General features: G+C 36.0%; 1 protein-coding gene across 7 annotated transcripts in view; it reads right to left on the reverse strand.

Annotated features, from left to right (window-relative positions):
* pigs (pickled eggs) overlaps positions 1-21,009 on the reverse strand; it is a 618,878-nt gene that overhangs the window by 395,714 nt on the left and 202,155 nt on the right. For all 7 annotated transcript variants that reach the window (XM_067782653.1, XM_067782648.1, XM_067782649.1 and 4 more), the window contains one exon: positions 13,425-14,021. In XM_067782653.1, the coding sequence (XP_067638754.1) occupies positions 13,425-13,592 (168 nt within the window). In that variant the 5' untranslated portion in view covers positions 13,593-14,021. The remainder of the gene's footprint in view (positions 1-13,424; positions 14,022-21,009) is intronic.

A 21,009-nucleotide genomic window follows, 5' to 3' on the forward strand; every position in this document is an offset into this window, starting at 1 on the left:
ATTAAAAAAAAACACAAATATTTCAGTTTAATGCCTGAATGACATCAAAGATCTCTTTCTAAAACCAACATACGGCAGCCAAAAGCAGCAAGTAACTTCAAATCTACCGAATGCATTAGAGGGGACTTGACATGTTTATCCTCACCATTCTATGTACATACATGCATTTGGTCATCTACGACTTTTTTTGTTATTGTTTAGGAAGTAGGAGCATTAGTAAGTTTTATATTTAAATTAAGTAAACTTTGTGCTTAACTCAATATTTACTCAGTGGGTTGCGGCTTTGTCTTTCTAAATATGTGAAATAACTTCAGAGGCATGTACGCAGACCAACCGGCACAGCAACTGGGGGTGGAGCGCTTAAAGTTGACTACGAAAATTACGCAAAGTGTGAATATTTTTACATTATATACATAAATACCTAAAGTTAGCTAAATAAACTTCATTTTGTCGAATTTTGATGTATACAATATTAAAGTGCCTTTATATGTAAATGGACTGGTGAGTCGAATGTCTAAAGATTACGTTCTACACACCCACATCGCTTTTGTGAAGCAACATCTCGACACAGGCAGCATGTATGTAAATCAGTCAAAGTGTTGTTGCAGTTGTCAAAATATTTGTTTCCGTTTGATACGTGCCAGAGCTAAGAGCACAAAATGATATATAAAATGTGTGAAAGTATTTTTTATTATGTTGTAAATGTTATGTTAATTACGTCAGTCAATAAAATTAGCTTTGTCTGAGTCGCACTTTTCTTGGCCTGTCGTTCATCTAGTTTTACTAAGTAGTGCATTACTATGACGTGCTCTATCTATGCATCTACCTTTGTTTTTGTGAAACTTTTTTTTTTTTTTTTTTGATCTAATGAACGATTTTATTAAACTCTTGTTGGTCATTGGGCCCTTGCTTTGTACCCATCAAGAAACTTTTATAATTTGGCTGCCCCAAAAAAGCTTTTGTTTGGGTTTTTAAATTAATTTTTTTTTTGCTACTTCCCTCCTTTATAGTTCATTCTGGGCGATAAAAAAAATTTCCAAACTAACAGCCACTTCCCTATAATTAAGCAATGAGATAATCCTGCTTTGGCAGTCGCCGGATACTGTTTCTACCTTACCGAAGGTTCCTTATTCAAATTATAGGACAGAATGCACTCAAAGTCTTCAATGGTTTGCATTTCTCCCAAGAAAAGCTTTCCAGCAAAAAACACCAAAAAGAAAGTTAAAAAGTAAGGGCGAAATCGCCTTCGGTTGGCAAACGATTTAATGCTGCCTAATTACGGAAGAATTAATATGGCTGAGTGGATAGAGACGTCTGCCTTAACACCAGTACGAAGTATGAATGTTGGAGATTTCGAGTTAACTACTCAACGGCCGAAAAGCTAGTTGATAAAGAAGTGTAATTCAGAAACATGTCCTAGTAACCAACCTCGTGGGTAATAATAATTTTGTAATTTTTGTCTTATATCAACAACAAGCCCAATAAGTTTTAAAAAAATCTAAAAATAGAAACTTTTAGGCGAGTTTCACACGATGAGGTGATGCTGTCAATACTTGACCGGGATCCGTATTGGTAATACATATTGAACTGATGAGTCGCGTGTGAGGTGCTGAACTTGCAATATCTATTGACAAACCGAAACAAATAATTAAGTATTTTAAATTATGTTTGGATTGCATGGAATGCATTTGGAAAAACCAAAAACAAACAAATAGTTCTTCAAAACTGTGCTTTTATGAAGTAATTTTATTATTAGTAATATTTTTATTGGCATTAAATTGCTCGCAAAACATACATAAGGTAATGAAATTAGTTTTTTTTTGCAATATTTTGCCTTTATTTCACCAAAAACTGATGGATCGCGTGTGGATGGATCGCATTTAAGAATAAATATTGTCAATACAGCGATTCATATTGATGGATTTCCAAATGTCTAGATGGTTTTAAAACAGAATCAAAAAGATTAAAAAATCTAAAAGTAAAAACTTGTGTAAACGTTTGGTTTTAAAACAAACCGAAAGAATTTAAACTGGGTGCTGAAAATTAAAAAATTAAAAATTTCGTTTGTAAAAACTACTGCAAGTCATAGCTTTTTTTTTTCAAAACATTTTATTGTAGGTACATATGGCGAGTTTTGATATGTTTTGTTACACAGATGTCTTAGCTCAGTAAGTTGAGCAAGCTGCTGGAGTCTGGGGCACGTCGGTTCGAAACCATGGCCACCGCATTTTTATACTCAGCTGAGCAGAGCTCACAGAGTATATTAACTTTGTTCGCTTAACGGTAATCCGTAACGGCATAAACCAATCCATATAGATCTAGACTTCTATATATCAAAATGATCTGGGCGAAAAAAGAAATTCATTTAGCCATGCCAGTCCGTCCGTCCGGCCGTCCGTAAACACGATAACTTGAGGTATCTTGATAAAATTTGGTATGTAGCTTCCTGGGCACTCATCTCAGATCGCTATTTAAAATGAACGAAATCGGGCCATAACCACGCCCACTTTTTCGATATCGAAAATTTCGAAAAACCGAAAAAGTGCGATAATTCATTACCAAAGACGGCTGAAGCGATGAAACTTGGTAGGTGGGTTGACCTTACGACGCAGAAAATTAGTAAAATTTTGGACAATGGGCGTGGCAACGCCCACTTTTAAAAGAAGGTAATTTCAAAGTTTTGCAAGCTGTAATTTGGCAGTAGTTGAAGATATAATGATGAAATTTGGCAGGAACGTTAATCCTATTACTATATGTGTGCTAAGTAAAAATTAACAAAATCGGATTACGAACACACCCACTTTTAAAAAAAAAATTTTTTAAGTCAAATTTTAACAAAAAATTTAATATCTTTACAGTATATAAGTAAATTATGTCAACATTTAACTCCAGTAATGATATGGTGCAACAAAATACAAAAATAAAAGAAAATTTCAAAATGGGCGTGGCTCCGCCCTTTTTCATTTAATTCGTCTAGAATACTTTTAATGCCATAAGTCGAACAAAAATTTACCAATCCCTGTGACATTTGGTAGGAGCATAGATTTTATGACGTTAACTGTTTTCTGTGAAAATGGACGAAATCGGTTGAAGCCACGCCCAGTTTTTATACACAGTCGTCCATCTGTCCTTCCGCTCGGCCGTTAGCACGATAACTTGAGCAAAAGTCGAAATATCTTTACTAAACTCATTTCACGTACTTATCTGAACTCACTTTATTTTGGTATAAAAAATGGCCGAAGTTCGACTATGACCACGCCCACTTTTTCGATATCGAAAATTACGAAAAATTCAAAAATGCCATAATTATATACCAAATATGAAAAAAGAGATGAAACATGGTAATTGGATTGGTTTATTGACGCAAAATATAACTTTAGAAAAAACTTTCTAACATAGGTGTGCACCTACCATATTAAGTAGAAGAAAATGAAAAAGTTCTGCAGGGCGAAATCAAACGCCCTTGGAATCTTGGCAGGAATACTGTCCGTGGTATTACATATATAAATAAATTAGCGGTACCCTACATATGATGTTCTGGGTCACCCTGGTCCACATTTTGGTCGATATCTCGAAAACGCCTTCACATATACAACTAAGGGCCACTCCCTTTTAAACCCCTCATTAATACCTTTAATATGATACCCATATCGTACAACACACATTCTAGAGTCACCCCTGGTCCACCCTTATGGCGATGTCTCAAAAATGCGTCCACCTATAGAACTAAGGCCAACTGCGTTTTAAATAATCATCAACACTTTTCATTTGATACCCATATCGTACAAACACATTCTAGAGTCACCCCTGGTCCACCTTTATGGCTATATCCTGAAATGGCGTCCACCTATAGAACTATGACCCACTCCCTTTTCAAATACTCTTTAATGCCTTCCATTTGAAACCCATGTCATACAAACACATTCCAGGGTTACCCTAGGTTAATTTTGCTAAATTGTTATTTCCCCTTATTTTGTCTCCAAAGCTCTCAGCTGAGTATGTAATGTTCGGTTACACCCGAACTTAGCCTTCCTTACTTGTTTTTAAGTGCAAGTGTAGACTTTTCGAGTTTAAAGTTGAAACGCAGTATTGACTCAGTGAGTACTCATTTTCACGAAGTATAATATAACTTAAAAAAAGAAAAGGTTTGGTCATACATATACATATGTATGTAGAAGCAAATAGTTTCAGTTTAAGGCTCAAACTTTTAACCGTGCTCAATTTTTACTAAAAAGTTACGTGGCAGACGGAATACTTCCAGCCCGCGAAGAATTTTCGATTCGGTATTAAGGAAGGACAAAACGAACTACCTGCTACCGTCAAGCAAAAGGTGACCAAATTTGCGTCAAGCCAATGACGCAGCCATATTTTCGAAATTGTGAAGGGTTTCGTTTATATAGGAATTATGATTTACTTATCAGTTTGAGTACAGCTAAAGTAGGTATAAAGCTAAGCAGAAGCCAAAGCGTAATACACACATACTTACTACAGTTTTAATACAAAAAGAAAAACAATTATTCTAGAAAAAGTGATGTGGCATACGAACCGGATGATGAGAGTTAAGGGCAATGAACGCGATTACAGCGAACCTCTCCTCTTCTTACGTTATATAATAAAGAGACCTTTGAACACATTTACTCATTAGGGTGGGTGCATAATGCCATGTATGCCATGCAGTTTTCTGACGAGGCTAGCCACGCGCCTTACATAGAAAAATCGAAATGCGCTATATGTTCGAAATATTTGAAGAAGCTATTCAATGTTTGATATAAAGATATTATATAAAGACAGGATGAGAAAAAGCGGTTACGGGAATAAATAGCAAGAGGAAAAGGACTGGATTTTAAAGGCCGGCGAAAAAGCACTGGTACCAAAACTTACTTTCTAAATGCCAATTTAAGACAGAGGCTTAGTGAAATAATTAGTTAGGTTTTTCTGGCAATCAAAAAGAAATTATTTTAAAAAATTTAGAAAAAATAGAAAATTATCAGAAAAATGCAAATTTTTATTTTTTCAGCATTTGCAGCAAAAGGCTTTTTTAAAAATAGGCATATCTTGGATTAGGTGCAAAATCTATGAATAATTACACATGCATTTTATTTTTATGTATTGTCTTTAAAGTTAAATAGGAAGGGGCTGATACACATTTTAACTATTTTTTGTAAAAAACATAATATTTTTTGGGCCGCTGACACCATGTTCGTTAATGAAGCCAAAGGCCCTGCGGGCAAAGGAAAAACAATTATTTCACCAAACGAAAGTGTGATTCCATTAAGTTTCTGTGTGAAATTGGTATAACACATGTATGTATGTATGTACCTATAAGTATTTTGAGGCGTAGATTCAGAATTTTTAGTCAGATTTTGCCAATATACCCTGAAATATCCAATAATTGCAGTTACGAAAATAAAATTAAAAATGTTTGAATTCGATTGAGTATAGATACATATTTCTAATGTTTTTATATAAGGATGAAATGGGAACCTTTATTGGTAGTACGCTTGGTTTCATCTTATGGAAGCGCGCTAAAACGAAAATAAAAGTCAAAAAATTTATTTTAAATGTATTTAATAAGCGAGATGAGCTCATGTTGCTTTATATAATTTTTTTATTATTAATATTCGAGAAAAATTGCCAAATTTTCACATGGCGATGGTTGTTAGGATATGTTTCTGAATTTCACTTCTCCATCAGCTAGCTTTTCGGGTGCGGAGTTTGAATTCGAAATTACCTGCATTCTATTCTGGTTAGAGATTAATTACAAAGCGTCCAGGGGCATTCAAAAGGCCGAATTAACAGAGGTATCTGCCATTTTGGAAATTATCAGGAAGAAGCAATCAGGTTGCCTAACACCACCTGATATTTAATTCGCCTTGAATATCAATAGTAAAATTTAAATGCTCAAGAAAAAATGTATATAAATATACATACATATAATAAATTTTTTTTACATTTAAATTTTTTTTCTTTTTTGTTCTTTTTCTTGTTATGGGTTGGTCGTACAATTATCTTGAGCTAGTTTTTGTTTTGTAAAATGTATTAAAAGGGGCAGGAGAATAAATTAATTTAAAAATTTGCCAATGTCGGACACTTTGCAATAAAAAATGTGTAAAAAATAAATTAAAAAAACCGATCTCAACAATGCTGTTCATTCAAAAGAAAATTTATTGAAATCGGGTAACAAATGAGGACTGGAAGGCGTTATGAACACCAAATTCTAACATTGAAACACTTTGCGGCGAAGCCAAAAGTAAAACCAATAGTGGTCGCTTCCCATTTCATCCTTATACAATCCGAACTCGAATAAAATACAGCCTTTGGATTCCTATTCGGAATACCTTTGTATGTATACAATAATTGTCCTTCAACCACCTTATTCATAAAAGATACAAAAAGTTTATAAAAATTTTTAAAATGACATTTCCATACGAATTTTCAGTTATAAGGAGCTTTAAAACCTTAATTATTGTTTGTGAATTAGTGGTTAAGTAATTTATTGGAAACATTGTTTCAATTTAATTTCGACAACCGCAATTTTATAATCACCTCAAGATTTTGATGGTATATGTATTGCCAAATCTGACTTAAAATTCGAAATAAGCGCCTGGAATTACATATAGGTACATGGGTCTAGCCAAATATGCAGACCATTTTTTTGTTTTCCGATGGTATCCTTCATGTTCTGGAAAATGTCGAATAAAAGATGACTTTTAGTTGAACTGAAAAGACTCTACAGAGCGCGGTTTTATGACCAAAAAAAAAATTGATTTTTAGAAAATAGGATACACTCTAATGTATGCATAAGTAAGTGCATATGCGTGCAAATATTTGTTTACATTCACTTTTGTAAATGTTGCTGTAAAATATAAGGGATAGATGCACTTATTACCACAGTTATCAGTTGCTTCTGCAATACATAGCTGTGCAACTACAACAACAATGCAGCACCGACATTAAATGAACTCGCTTGTTGCAGATAGTCAATAAAACGGCATCCATTGCAACAATAAAAACGCCCCATCTATTGGACAACAAAGCTTTGAGAAAACATATGCTCGTCAACCAAAGCGCCACATGCAGAAGCGGCGTTACCATTTTGGAGTTTTTCTGAGATTTGTGTTGAAAAATTCGGTTTCAATGCTACATTTACACTGTACCAATTAAGTCATTATGGGTGAAAAATTCCAAACGCGACGAATTTCCTTATACAAATCGAATTCCGAAATGAGCGCATTTCATCGCATTCGGCCTGCAAATGCAATCGATACACGCTTTTGACATTTCGTAACTTAAATAAACCCAGCCAACTTCCAATTTTTGTTCCAAGCAAAGCATAAGAAGAAGAATCCATTATTTGGTTTGGATAAGGGTGCTTTCACACTTTGCAAGTGAAATTATTTTTCCACTCGGTACTGTTCTAACATTTTTCACAGTTAAAAACTGCAACTCAACAAATAAATAGAACACAAAATATGTTAGCATATATTCCATTCATTGTTAAGTTGCACTTTTTAACTGTGAAAATTTTAGAAAAGTACTAACAAGTGGGCGTTCTCCATAAAAAAGCGTGCAATCTACTCATTATGCATGCGAATGTGTATAACGCATCTAAGTATATGAAAAAGTGCTGAGGTAACGGGGGCTTTTCGCACCACGCTCGGAGCTATTAAAAAGTTTTAGGGAAGATGCACACGAGACGTAGCTTCATAGACGTGTATAAGACACGGCATAAGAAATCTGTACGCTTTGATGTCGAACACATTTACTTGAATGGAGAGCTGCACACAAAGCGTAAGCTGCACGAAAGCTATGTTGATCGCTAGGCGTACGTACGCTTGAAAAAACGGAAGAACAAGACTTTTGTCTACAATATGCAAATTTGTGTGATTAGTTAGAAAACGGTACTTCAGTCAAAACAAAGTGCGTAACGTGTATATTACCAACGTGCAAAAGAAACTAGAAATCGCTTGTTTTCATTAATCCGCGGAGGTGTAAAGTTGCCTTCCATAATGAATAAAGGCATGGGGATGCACTCAATTTTCGTACACATTTTCCTTTTGTTTCGGGGACGAATATATTTTTATTTTTTATTTATTATTTTTTCAATAATTGTCAGCTTTTGGTAACGAAGATTGAAAGTACTTTGTGTGTAGATAATGAAGGGTATAGGAATCATAGCTGCATGTTAAATATTGTACGCGTCTTTGAAGCTACGCCTCGTGTGCTTCTTACCTTGTAATTTGTTTTATTAAGAATGGCATTTAGCATTACTACTTGGATAGCATATCAATTTTATAAATGAGCCAGGTTTACAAATAGATCTTTTATCGAATAGAATTTATTATTTGAATAGAAAATTACTATCTCGGATAATAAATAAAAATGTATGCAAGGCGCGCTAACCTCCGAAAAGATTCTAGGCCAAGCTTATCTTCCAATTGGCGTCGTGCTCTTTTAATTTTTCCTACAAGTTGGCGGGACCGGACCCACATGTGAGAAGTTTTGCATCGCAGAAATACACTCAAAGTGCTTGCCAAATCACTGACGAGGGGCGACCCCGCTTGGGAACTTTATTGTAATTGAAAAAAATTCTTCTAAAATTTGATGTTATTTTTCCCGGGCGTGAACTCAGGATCTTCGGTGTGGTAGGCGGAGTACGCTACCACCACACTACCCAAAATACATTTTCAAAATTTGATTGAAGAGCGCCCTATCTCAGAATTGGTTTTAAAACCAGCTACATATGTTAACATTAAGTTTGGATAGGGCGTTATTCAACTAAATTCTGTGATAATTAATTTCAGAACCGCAAGTCGAGAGAGTTGTTCAGCCAATAATAAAGAAAGTATAACAACATTATTGGCAGTTATCAATGCAATAAAATTGTGTTGTAAATCAATATCTGGTATTAACTTTTACGATCAGTGACTGAAAACCATTTTTACTCAAACGATAATTATGCAACTGTCGAACTAATTCTAAAAATTATAATGAGTTATGGATCGAACAAGTACAATTTTTCGCTAGTTCACATAGTCTTTAATCCGACAAAACATTTTAGAGCTACTGTGATATAAAAAATTATTTTCGACAAAGGATCGTAAAACGTATTCCCGGCCCAGACCAACAAATTGCTCACGTAGAATAAAATTAAACTGTTTCTAAGCCCCCAAGGGCCGTTTCCTTATATGAACTGTAAAACTTATCTACCCTATTTTAATAAATACTAACATGTACTTAAGAAACAGATTTATTTTAGCTTTTTCAGTGGTTTTGTATTTATTTCAAAAAACTTAGCACTTTCTAGTCTTTTTCTTGTTTTTAGCTCCGAAAAAATTCTTCTGGCACCACTGAGCAGCAGAAGGACAGCCATGAAGAAACAAAGGGAAACAACAGCAAATATACATAGCACATCTTATAGTTTTATTTTTCAACGCACACAAATAAACAGTGGTGGCAAATAAATTAAACTGACATTACTCTAATTGACGCGCTGGGGGAGGGAAATTTGAGGTGGCAGCGACAATGGTTTGAAATTGGAATTTATTGTTAATAAAACTTCATAATCCCAATTTTTTATTCAGAGTTGCCTTTAAATACTTGGCCTAATTTTTTATTATTACATATTTATTTAGTTCAAAGTGCAGTGGAACGCCATATTTGGAATCTTGGTAATTCTCTTCTTTTTGTTAATACATTCTAACATAAGAAAAGTAGTTTAAAACATTTGTATGATTAACTCAAAACAGCTAAGCACGAACACGGGACGATTCTGGACTATATTACGAAGGGGCAATTAAACGGAATAATAACCGTAACATCCAAAACAGACCACATCACAGGGGTTTTGGACTTCCAGGTTCAGAAGGGAGGAATTCGAAGTAGGCCTAGACAACGGCAGGGGCATCACAACATACACCGACGGCTCGAAAATGGAAAAGGGAACTAGAGCTGGGATGTACTCAACACATCTACAGTTACGCCAATCATTCCGACTTCCTGACGCATGCAGTGTATTCCAAGCCGAGGTCTATGTCATAGACAGAGCGGCAAATCTGCTCCAAGATAGTGCGGTCTCCAACGCCGATGTAACAATCTTTGTTAACATCCAAGCCGCCTTAAGGGCATTAGAGTCGTGCGGAGGTGTGCGGATGCGTAGAGTCTCTCTGGCTTCTATAAGTCATCTCAATGTCTGTCTTCCTTTGCTGGGTTCCTGGGCACAGCGGCATTGAAGGGAACGAACTCGTGGATGAGATGGCTAGGAAAGGTTCCGACTTAGGCATAAGTGAGGTGGACAGCTCCGTGCGACCGCCGCTGAGTTATCTCCTAGGGAGAATCGACGAATATGAGAACAGGGCATCGGACTTGCTATGGACCAATAGGGTTGACTGCGAAGTCTCAAGGTCCTTATGGCCATGCTTGGATAGGAAAATCACCAGCTGCCTTCTCAAACTGAACAAATCTGCGGTGAGGCTACTTACGGGTGTCATCACAGGTCATTGTGCTATCGCACCAACGGTGGCGAATACCAACAAGCTCCCTCAGCAGAAGCTGTCAGGATAAGGGGGAAGAGGAGTCGATCTACCACTTTCTCTGCCGATGTCCGGCGCTTCAAAGAAGAAGGCACATATTTCTGGGCTCACGCTTCTTCGGCAGCCTGGCAGAGCTTGGGATGGTGGACGTCTCGCTTCTTCTTGGGTTCATCAGGGAAAGCAAGTGGTTCGTTGAGGACCACTAGGAGGTAATGGGGCTAAACGAATTTGACGCCACCCTGTACTTGCTGAGGGCACTCAAAACAAAAAAACTACAAGTAAAATTGTAAATGTTTTAATTAATTTCGCTTCGTTTATTTCGAAACCATCATTAACAAACAACGCCTGCTAATAACGTATTTTTATAGGAACCCGCATATGGAGGCAGAGAGGTGTGACCAATTGGCGGCAGCTAACCCAACAAATAAGCGACTGGCGCGCCTTGTTGGACGGCCATAAACGTTTAAACGGTTAAGCGCCAATTAATTAAGTAATAAATAATGCCAGGAAAAAAATGTTATTAAAAAGTTTTTCACGTTTCGTAACATTTTTATTACCGGTAACGTAAACTACAAGCAACTTTTACAGCCATTTCGTTGCAATACTTCCCTTTCCTTTGATTTAACAATGCTTAGCCCCGTCCAACAGACTTGGCAATTGTTATAACAATCCTCTAGCGAAAGTCCGAAAAAATTAGCAGCTTAACAGGGTTAGACCATAAAATTTACTTTAAAGCCATTGGTACCAGTACAGTCGAATAGCTTGCTTGTATTTTATGTTGACCATCGCGTGTAGGACATGCGTTACTAAGCCAGGGATGATTCCGCATAAGTAAGGGTTTAACCTGTTTCAATGCTCAGATTTGGGCGAAGCGCGGCTCCCTGGGAAATGTGTACCCTTTTTTCACTAATGGGACTATTCAAAGGATTTTATTATAGTGCTTACCGAGATACCTCTTTACCCATCCTAGCCTCGGCAATTCTGCCTTCTAGATAATACCATTACCGTTAAGTAGAAACGTCGTATCACCAAGCAAAATAGTATGTGTATAGTTTATATATTTGTTTAAAGAAAATTGCATACATTTTGTATCCGTACCAGCTTGCAAGAATTTTCAAATAATATTAGTACTTTTTGCACGAAACTTCATTCAAATTTTTTGATTTTGACAGTATAATACCACGGCAATACAGTAAAAAAAGTTGGTTACAATCCCCGGTGACATAATTGGCTGCCTAAAACATTACCGGTAACAGTTGAATCATAAGAGTAATTGTTCTGAATGAGCTTTAAGTTGCAGTTTTCAACCACTGTGCAGTACAGCCTCAAGTAACATCAACAACAATAACAAAGAAAAACAAAGATGTGGAAGATGCAATTATGTGAAAAAAGTTCACAGCTATGGGGAGCAAATATTTTATGAGCATCGGCATTTGCGTGTATATGTACATGTACATATGTAAGTTCGTGTGGATGTGGGCGCGATTGTGCACTATGTATGTTTAAGTAGTACGTGCAACATGCAACATGCAAGCATCTGAATGTGCTACACTTGTTCATTGTCAAGTGCAACAGTGTATTGCCGCTGGCTGTCAGTTACAAAGTGCAAAGTCGCCCAGACCAATAATATCTGCAATGATGAAATGATGCATTGTGTAGTTATTTTATTTACAAACATTTACATTTGCTTAATTCAAATGAAAGTAAAAGATAAAGTCTCATGGTGCCATTAAGGGTAATTTAATTCTGTATGATTCTATTGTTCAACTCGGAGGAGAAATTCATAAGTTAAGTTTAATAAATGTAGCTTGCTACAAATTATCAAATTAATGAAAGTGAAATCTAATTTAAGTTTGACATTTTAAATACATGCATGCATATGTACATACACAGTTGTGCTTTTCCCCATAATACACCAACAACAGCTATTTACGACAAGATAGACAAAATTAAAATTTTTGCGAGATAACCCCCTGTAGTAAAGTGGCACATAGCACATAGCCCTTTGGTTGTTCAAGCTATCATTAGTTCATTGAATAAAAATAATTCACAACGGTTTTACCCTGCAAAGCCCACGCAACCGACACGAGGGGCGCATCCGGATGACGCACGGATTTGTAGGTTTTGTTTGCCGAGTCGTTGAAAGGCAAGGATTTGTTATGTGTCGAGATCTAAAATTGCTTAGCTAGAAGGTATTGCTAAACTCATCAGCTAAGTGAAACACTAATATGGTAGGTTAAGTACTACTGACATACATATAAATAATTAGAAAAGAATAATAATCAGGTTAGTAGAATAAGTGAATTACTAATTATTAAGAGAGGAAAGAATAGATTGTTTATGCCACAAAGTGATTTCTAATCATTAATTATTGTGGTTTTCTGTTTTTTTAATCAATTTCTAATTAAAAAAAATGTAATTAGGCCCAAATAAACGTGCAGAAATTTTGCATGCAGGGCCGCTTTTTTTTTTTTTTTACTATTTGCTTTGTAGACATATACGGGAGCTCCACGCAGTAATTTAGGAAACATTTTTGTGAATATTTGTTGGGGTTTTTTTTGGGTTTTTTGGTGCCAAACTCTGCTTCTATGCAGCAGACACAAATATGATTTGATTAGTGTAAACAAGTGTCCTTATTTTGGACATAAAAAATTATAATTATTTCTTACTGACAACAATACAAATCAAAATAAAGTTATTAGATATAATTTTAATACGTTTCCCTTAGCCCTAAAGCCGGCGTGTTACAGATTAAACCACCAACAACAAACAATACTAACAAAAGTGTTTTGAACCGCAACTGCCAGTTCTGCAAAGAACTACGTTTACATACATATTTATTGAAAATAAATATTTTTTCCTTTCCTTATTTATATTTTGTTTGTAACCTACCTTGCATAGTGCAACTCCAGTGTCCAGACGATCCATGAAATTTTCCGCATTTATATTTAATTCTGGATAAAGTGTGCTCAACCACTCGGCCAAGTCCTCTTTCATCGCCTCCAAGTATTCTTCGCTCGATTTAAATGGCCGATAAGGCCGGGCTTCGAGCAATGCCATTTTTTTCGAAGAATTAAAATTACTTTTATATTATTTTGCTTAAATATTTTTTATTACTAATCGAAGAGGTATTATGAACTAGCTCGGTTTAAAACTTTATTCAAATCGTGTGTTATTTATTCGATTTTTCTTAATTTATGTTGCATTTAAGGCCAACTTTTCTTTAAATTCAATGTAGGAAAAAAGTGTAGAAAAATTTCTTTAAAATTAGCATTTGCACACCGATTGTCACTTTGGAGTTACATATGTATGTATGACATATGTACATATCTTTTCTCTTCTGGATATTATTTTGTTGATAAATTTGGATCACCTTTGCATAAAAATAACATGAGAGAATATTTTATGACGCTAATTTTGTTACGATTTCAATATAGATTTTGCCACTTTCTGGCATTTACTTCATTTTAGGGCGTTAATTGTAAGTATCTGCAAAGAAATAAAGGAAAAAATAGTGGTTAGTTAAAAATTATAGTAAAAAGGAGTCAAAAAATAAATACTCAAATAGGTTTAGAGAGAAATCGTCGACCCATCTGTGAAGCAGTGGACGAGGCAGGCCGCAATCCGTAAGGACACGGTGGATACCGCAAAGACAAAAAGTTTAGGGCCAAATAAGTATGTACATAGATATGTAGACATATGTATATCCAAAATTTTTTTATTTTTGTTTTAATGTCTGAAGTTAAGTCATTAGTACTGCCAATGGCGATCAAATATCAATTTTAACGATGTAAAAAAAGAAGCAACAAAGGTGTACACTTCTTCGACTACAAATCAGCCACTAAGCGTGCATACACACATACATATGTATATACCAATAAACCCACCAAAAAATGACCCATAGTCTTATGTTATTAGACCTTATTTCTTTAAGAAAAATTATTATTCCTTGAAATACTCCTTATTTTTCTATACCTACATATGTTATCAGGTATAAGGATTTTCTGAAAGATAGCGGTATGTATAAAGCTTATAATGCATGTAAAATAAGGCTTACATAAGGAGATATTATACGACATTAGGTAGAATATAACATACTTATTATAAGGCTTACAGATCAATTACAATAAGGCTCACATAAGGTCTTATAATAAGATACTACTTGCTGTATTATGGCCTTTTATATAAGGTTTATGAGAAATGAAATCAGCCTTCCATACGGCATTGTAAGAAGATAATACAATTGGAGCAATTACTTGATTATAATATTTAGGGAGCATAGAGGATAACAAAGATTATGCAATATTTTAACCTTGTCATGGGCTCAGGCTAGCCTAGGCCTTGTAATAAAACACGGCCTAGATTTATATTCCCTTATTCATCTTAATAATCATCGTTTTCAAAATTGTATTTAAGTATAGATTGCCATTAAATTTGAAAGGCTTTCTAAACTGGGTCACTCCGCGGCAGTAGTTCAACTAGCCAGAAAGTGTAAATCTGCCGTGAAAATGTTCTCAGTAAATTTCATTTCCTAGATAAAATTTCCTGGATATCGTTTGTTCTTTGTGGGTTCTTGGAACAACAAAAAGGAGATATGTATTAAATAAAAAGGAAATTTAGTTTTCGCATTCCAAAAAAACTCATAGCCGATTTTTCTCTAAAAATATTAGGGAAATTTATTGACTGCGGTTGGGTTTTATTCATCATGTATTCTATTTAAGTTTATCTATAAAATAGTGCAATTGTGGCTAAGTATTTTTTTTTAAATAAAATTATTACTTCCATTAAAACTTACGAATTTTAACTAGAATTACTCCAGAGGAGAAATACCTAACTATTGTGTCTCATAAGTACAAACATTGTTAGGCCCTGTGAAAAATAGAGTAAAACAAGTAAGGAAGGTTAAGTTCGGGTGTAACCGAACATTACATACTCAGTTGAGAGCTATGGTGACAACATAAGGGAAAATAACCATGTAGGAAAATGAACCGAGGGAAACCCTGGAATGTGTTTGTATGACATGTGTATCAAATGAAAGGCATTAAAGAGTATTTTATGAGGGAGTGGGCCATAGTTCTATAGGTGGACGCCATTTAGGGATATAGCCATAAAGGTGGATCAGGTTGACTCTAGAATGCGTTTGTACGATATGGGTATCAAATGAAAGGTGTTAATGAGTATTTTAAAAGGGAGTAATCCTTAGTTCCATAGGTGGACGCCGTTTCGAGATACCGCCATAAAGGTGGACCAGGGGTGACCCTAGAATTTGTTTGTACAATATGTGTATCAAAAGAAAGGTGTTAACGAGTATTTTAAAAGGGAGTAATCCTTAGTTCCATAGGTGGACGCCGTTTCGAGATATCGCCATAAAGGTGGACCAGGGGTGACCCTAGAATTTGTTTGTACGATATGGGTATCAAATTAAAGGTATTAAGGAGGGTTTTAAAAGGGAGTGGTGGTAGTTGTATAGGTGGTCGCCTTTTCGAGATATCGCCATAAAGGTGGACCAGGGGCGACTCTAGAATGCGTTTGTACGATATGGGTATCAAATGAAAGGTGTTAATGAATATTTTAAAAGGGAGTAATCCTTAGTTCCACAGGTAGACGCCGTTTCGAGATATCGCCACAAAGGTGGACCCGGTGTGACCCTAGAATTTGTTTGTACAATATTGGTATCAAAAGAAAGGTGTTAATGAGTATTTTAAAAGGGAGTGATGCTTAGTTCCACAGGTTGACGCTGTTTCGAGATATCGCCATAAAGGTGGACCAGGTGTGACCCTAGAATGCGTTTGTAAAATATGGGTATCAAACGAAAGATGTTAATGAGTATTTAAAAGGGAGTAATCCTTAGTTCCATAGGTGGACGCCGTTTCGAGATATCGCCATAAAGGTGGACCAGGGGTGACCCTAGAATTTGTTTGTACAATATGGGTATCAAAAGAAAGGTGTTAATGAGTATTTGAAAAGGGAGTGATGCTTAGTTCCAGAGGTGGACACCGTTTCGAGATATCGCCATAAAGGTGGACCAGGTGTGACCCTAGAATTTGTTTGTACGATATGGGTATCAAATTAAAGGTATTAATGAGGGTTTTAAAAGGGAGAGGTGGTAGTTGTATAGGTGGTCGCCTTTTCGAGATATCGCCATAAAGGTGGACCAGGGGTGACTCTAGAATGCGTTTGTACGATATGGGTATCAAATGAAAGGTGTTAATGAGTATTTTAAAAGGGAGTTATCCTTAGTTCCATAGGTGGACGCAGTTTCGAGATATCGCCATAAAGGTGGACCAGGGGTGACCCTAGAATTTGTTTGTACAATATGGGTATCAAAAGAAAGGTGTTAATGAGTATTTTAAAAGGGAGTAATCCTTAGTTCCATAGGTGGACGCCGTTTCGAGATATCGCCACAAAGGTGGACCAGGGGTGACCCTAGAATTTGTTTGTACAATATGGGCATCAAACGAATGGTGTTAATGAGTATTTTAAAAGGGAGTGGGCCTTAGTTCTATAGGTGGACGCCGTTTCGAAATATCGCCATAAAGGTGGACCACGGGTGACTCTAGAATGTGTTTGTACGATACGGGTATCAAATTAAAGGTATTAATGAGGGTTTTAAAAGGGAGTGGTGGTTGTTGTATAGGTGGTCGCCTTTTCGAGATATCGCCATTAAGGTGGACCAGGGTGACTCTAGAATGCGTTTGTACGATATGGGTATCAAATGAAAGGTGTTAAAGAGTATTTTATGAGGGAGTGGGCCATAGTTCTATAGGTGGACGCCATTTAGGGATATAGCCATAAAGGTGGATCAGGGTTGACTCTAGAATGCGTTTGTACGATATGGGTATCAAATGAAAGGTGTTAATGAATATTTTAAAAGGGAGTAATCCTTAGTTCCATAGGTGGACGCCGTTTCGAGATACCGCCATAAAGGTGGACCAGGGGTGAGCCTAGAATTTGTTTGTACAATATGGGTATCAAAAGAAAGGTGTTAATGAGTATTTTAAAAGGGAGTAATCCTTAGTTCCATAGGTGGACGCCATTTCGAGACATCCCCATAAAGGTGGACCAGGGGTGACCCTAGAATTTGTTTGTACAATATGGGTATCAAAAGAAAGGTGTTAATGAGTATTTTAAAAGGGAGTGGGCCTTAGTTCTATAGGTGGACGCCGTTTAGAAATATCGCCATAAAGGTGGACCAGGGTGACTCTATAATGTGTTTGTACGATATGGGTATCAAATTAAAGGTATTAATGAGAGTTTTAAAAGGGAGTGGTGGTAGTTGTATATGTGAAGGTGTTTTCCAGATCGCGACCAAACTGTGGACCAGGGTGACACAGAACATCGTCTGTTGGATACCGCTAATTTATTTATATATGTAATACCTGCCAAGATTTTAAGGGTTTTTTATTTCGCCCTGCGGAACTTTTTCATTTTCTTCTACTTAATATGGTAGGTGTCACAACCATTTTATAAAGTTTTTTCTAAAGTTATATTTCGTGTCAATAAACCAATCCAATTTTTTTTTTTTAATTATCTTCTTTTAAAAGTGGGCGGTGCCACGCCCATTGTCCAAAATTTTACTAATTTTCTATTCTGCGTCATAAATTCAACTCATCTACCAAGTTTCGTCGCTTTATCTGTCTTTGGTAATGAATTATCGCACTTTTTCGGTTTTACGAAATTTTCGATATCGAAAAAGTGGGCGTGGTTATAGTCCGATATTGTTCATTTTAAATAGTGATCTGAGATGAGTGCTCAGGAACCTACATACCAAATTTCATTAAGTTACCTCAAAATTTACTCAAGTTATCGTGTTAACGGCCATGCGGAAGGACAGACGGACGACTGTGTATAAAAACTGGGCGTGGCATCAACCGATTTCACCCGTTTTCACAGAAAACAGTTAACATCATAAAATCTATGCCCCTACCAAATTTAAAAAGTATTGTAAAAGTAAAAAGTATCCTAGACAAATTAAATGAAAAAGGGCGGAGCCACGCCCATTTTGAAATTTTCTTTTATTTTTGTATTTTGTTGCACCATGTCATTACTGGAGTTGAATGTTGACATAATTTACTTATATACTGTAAAGATATTAAATTTTTTGTTAAAATTTTACTTTAAAAAAAATGTTTGTTTAAAAGTGGGCGTGGTCCTTCTCCGATTTTGCTAATTTTTATTAGGCGTACATATAGTAATAGGAGTAACGTCCCTGCCAAATTTCATCATGATATCTTCAACGACTGACAAATTACAGCTTGCAAAATTTATAAATTACCTTCTTTTAAAAGTGGGCGGTGCCACGCCCATTGTCCAAAATTTTACTAATTTTCTATTCTGCGTCATAAATTCAACTCATCTACCAAGTTTCGTCGCTTTATCTGTCTTTGGTAATGAATTATCGCACTTTTTCGGTTTTACGAAATTTTCGATATCGAAAAAGTGGGCGTGGTTATAGTCCGATATCGTTCATTTTAAATAGCGATCTGAGATGAGTGCTTAGGGACCTACGTACCAAATTTCATCAAGTTACCTCAAAATTTACTCAAGTTATCGTGTTAACGGACGGACGGACGGACGGACATGGCTCAATCAAATTTTTTTTCGATCCTGATTATTTTGATATATGGAAGTCTATATCTATCTCGATTCCTTTATATATGTACAACCAACCGTTATCCAATCAAACTTAATATACTCTGTGAGCTCTGCTCAACTGAGTATAAACATAAATTTTCATACACGGACGGTTTATTTTGAGGTAGTTTTGAATATCGTACTAAATATGTATGTACGTCAGAATTTCATATACAGACCTGCTTATTTTTATTTTCCTTATGGATACGGGTTATAGCGTAAATAAGCTTTAAATACGGCGTTATTATAAGGTGTATGAGTACTTTATTTACCTTATTAAAAGGATATCTATAAGGAATAACCCCAGTATTCGGTATTGTTTACAGCCGCTAATGCAATTTTTGTTGGGAATGTTCAATTATCACCACGATTCTTTATATACATATTTAATCGATTGGGGCTTAGTTAATTACATATACGTAAATACATCAGTATGCGGCAAACGTTTAACCCCTCAAACCACAAACTTTTGGTCTAAGCATTTAACAGCTAATTGAGCGTGTGGACTTGTTGAGGTTGCATTAAGCCTTCTAGTATTACTTGAGGATAAGGACGTGACGCATGTTTGTGGCTTACAACTTTTTTTCGCAAATTTCAACAAACAATTTGACCCTTCACATATGCAACATATTTTTAATCATTCTCCAATAAAAGTTTTGTATTAGTTTGTACAGAAAATGCAAATAAATAAAGCATGCATAATTGTTGCATACTCCAAGGCGTAAAACTTCCAATTTTCTTTCCTGTGGTCTTCCACGCCGCAGGTCTTGGGTTCAAAGCACGGGAAAAGCATTATCCAAATCTTTAGAAAAAAATATTTTAAATTAGAAAAAAATTTCTAACGGGATCGTCCCGAAAAACAAGTAAGGACTCCACGGTCTCATACCTTTCATGAATAGAGCTGAGCAATTATCTGATTAAGTCTGAAAAATTCATTAAATGTGAACCATCTGTTATATGGGATATTACTTACTTACTTAATTGGCCCTTAACCGATTAAACGATTGTGGCCGTTCAACAAGGCCCACCAGTCGCGGGAATGTAAATCGTTTTCCACCTGGTCCTCCAGCGGAGTGGGAGCCGCACTCTTTTTCGGCTTCTATAGACGGGTTTCGATTAAAATACTTTCTTAGGCGGAGCATTATCTTTCATTCGCATAACATGGCCTAGCCAGCGTATGGGGTGTACTATATCATGTGTACGACCTATCGTAACGATTTTTTTTTTTTTAACAACAATGCATGCCTTATATATAAGCACGAAGTCAGGTTTTAAGCTTCTGGCTGTTAAAATGACTAAGAAATGGCGAACATATATCATATCGGGAACATATATCATATACATGAGTGATCTCGAAAATTTTTTCAGACAACAATGTATGGCGGCCGCCGTTGTGTGATGGTAGCGTGCTCCGTCAACCACACCGAAGATCCTGGGTTCAACTCTCGGGCAACGAGCGTCAGAAATTCAGGAACAAGTTTTTTCAATTAGAAAAAAATTTGTCTAAGCTGGGTCGCCTCTCGACAGTGATCTGCAAACACTTCGAGTGTACTTCCGCCATGAAAAGCTTCTCAGTGAATACTCATTGCAATGCCGTTCGGAGTGGACGTAAAATATGTAGGTCCCGTCCCGCAAAGGAAAAATTAGAAAGGTGCACGACGTATATTAGAAGCGAAGCTCGGCCTAAATTTTCTTCGGAGGTATATCGCGCCGCCTTCTTGTCTGAAAAATCAGTTGGTATATATATATTATATATAACCGATCTTGACAAATTGTCAGAACAAAAGATGCCTTATATTTACCCACCCTGTGAAACTTCATGCTTCTAGGTAATACGAAATAG

The sequence above is a fragment of the Eurosta solidaginis genome, chromosome 4 (assembly GCF_040869045.1).
Source record: "Eurosta solidaginis isolate ZX-2024a chromosome 4, ASM4086904v1, whole genome shotgun sequence".
NCBI lineage: Eukaryota > Metazoa > Arthropoda > Insecta > Diptera > Tephritidae > Eurosta > Eurosta solidaginis.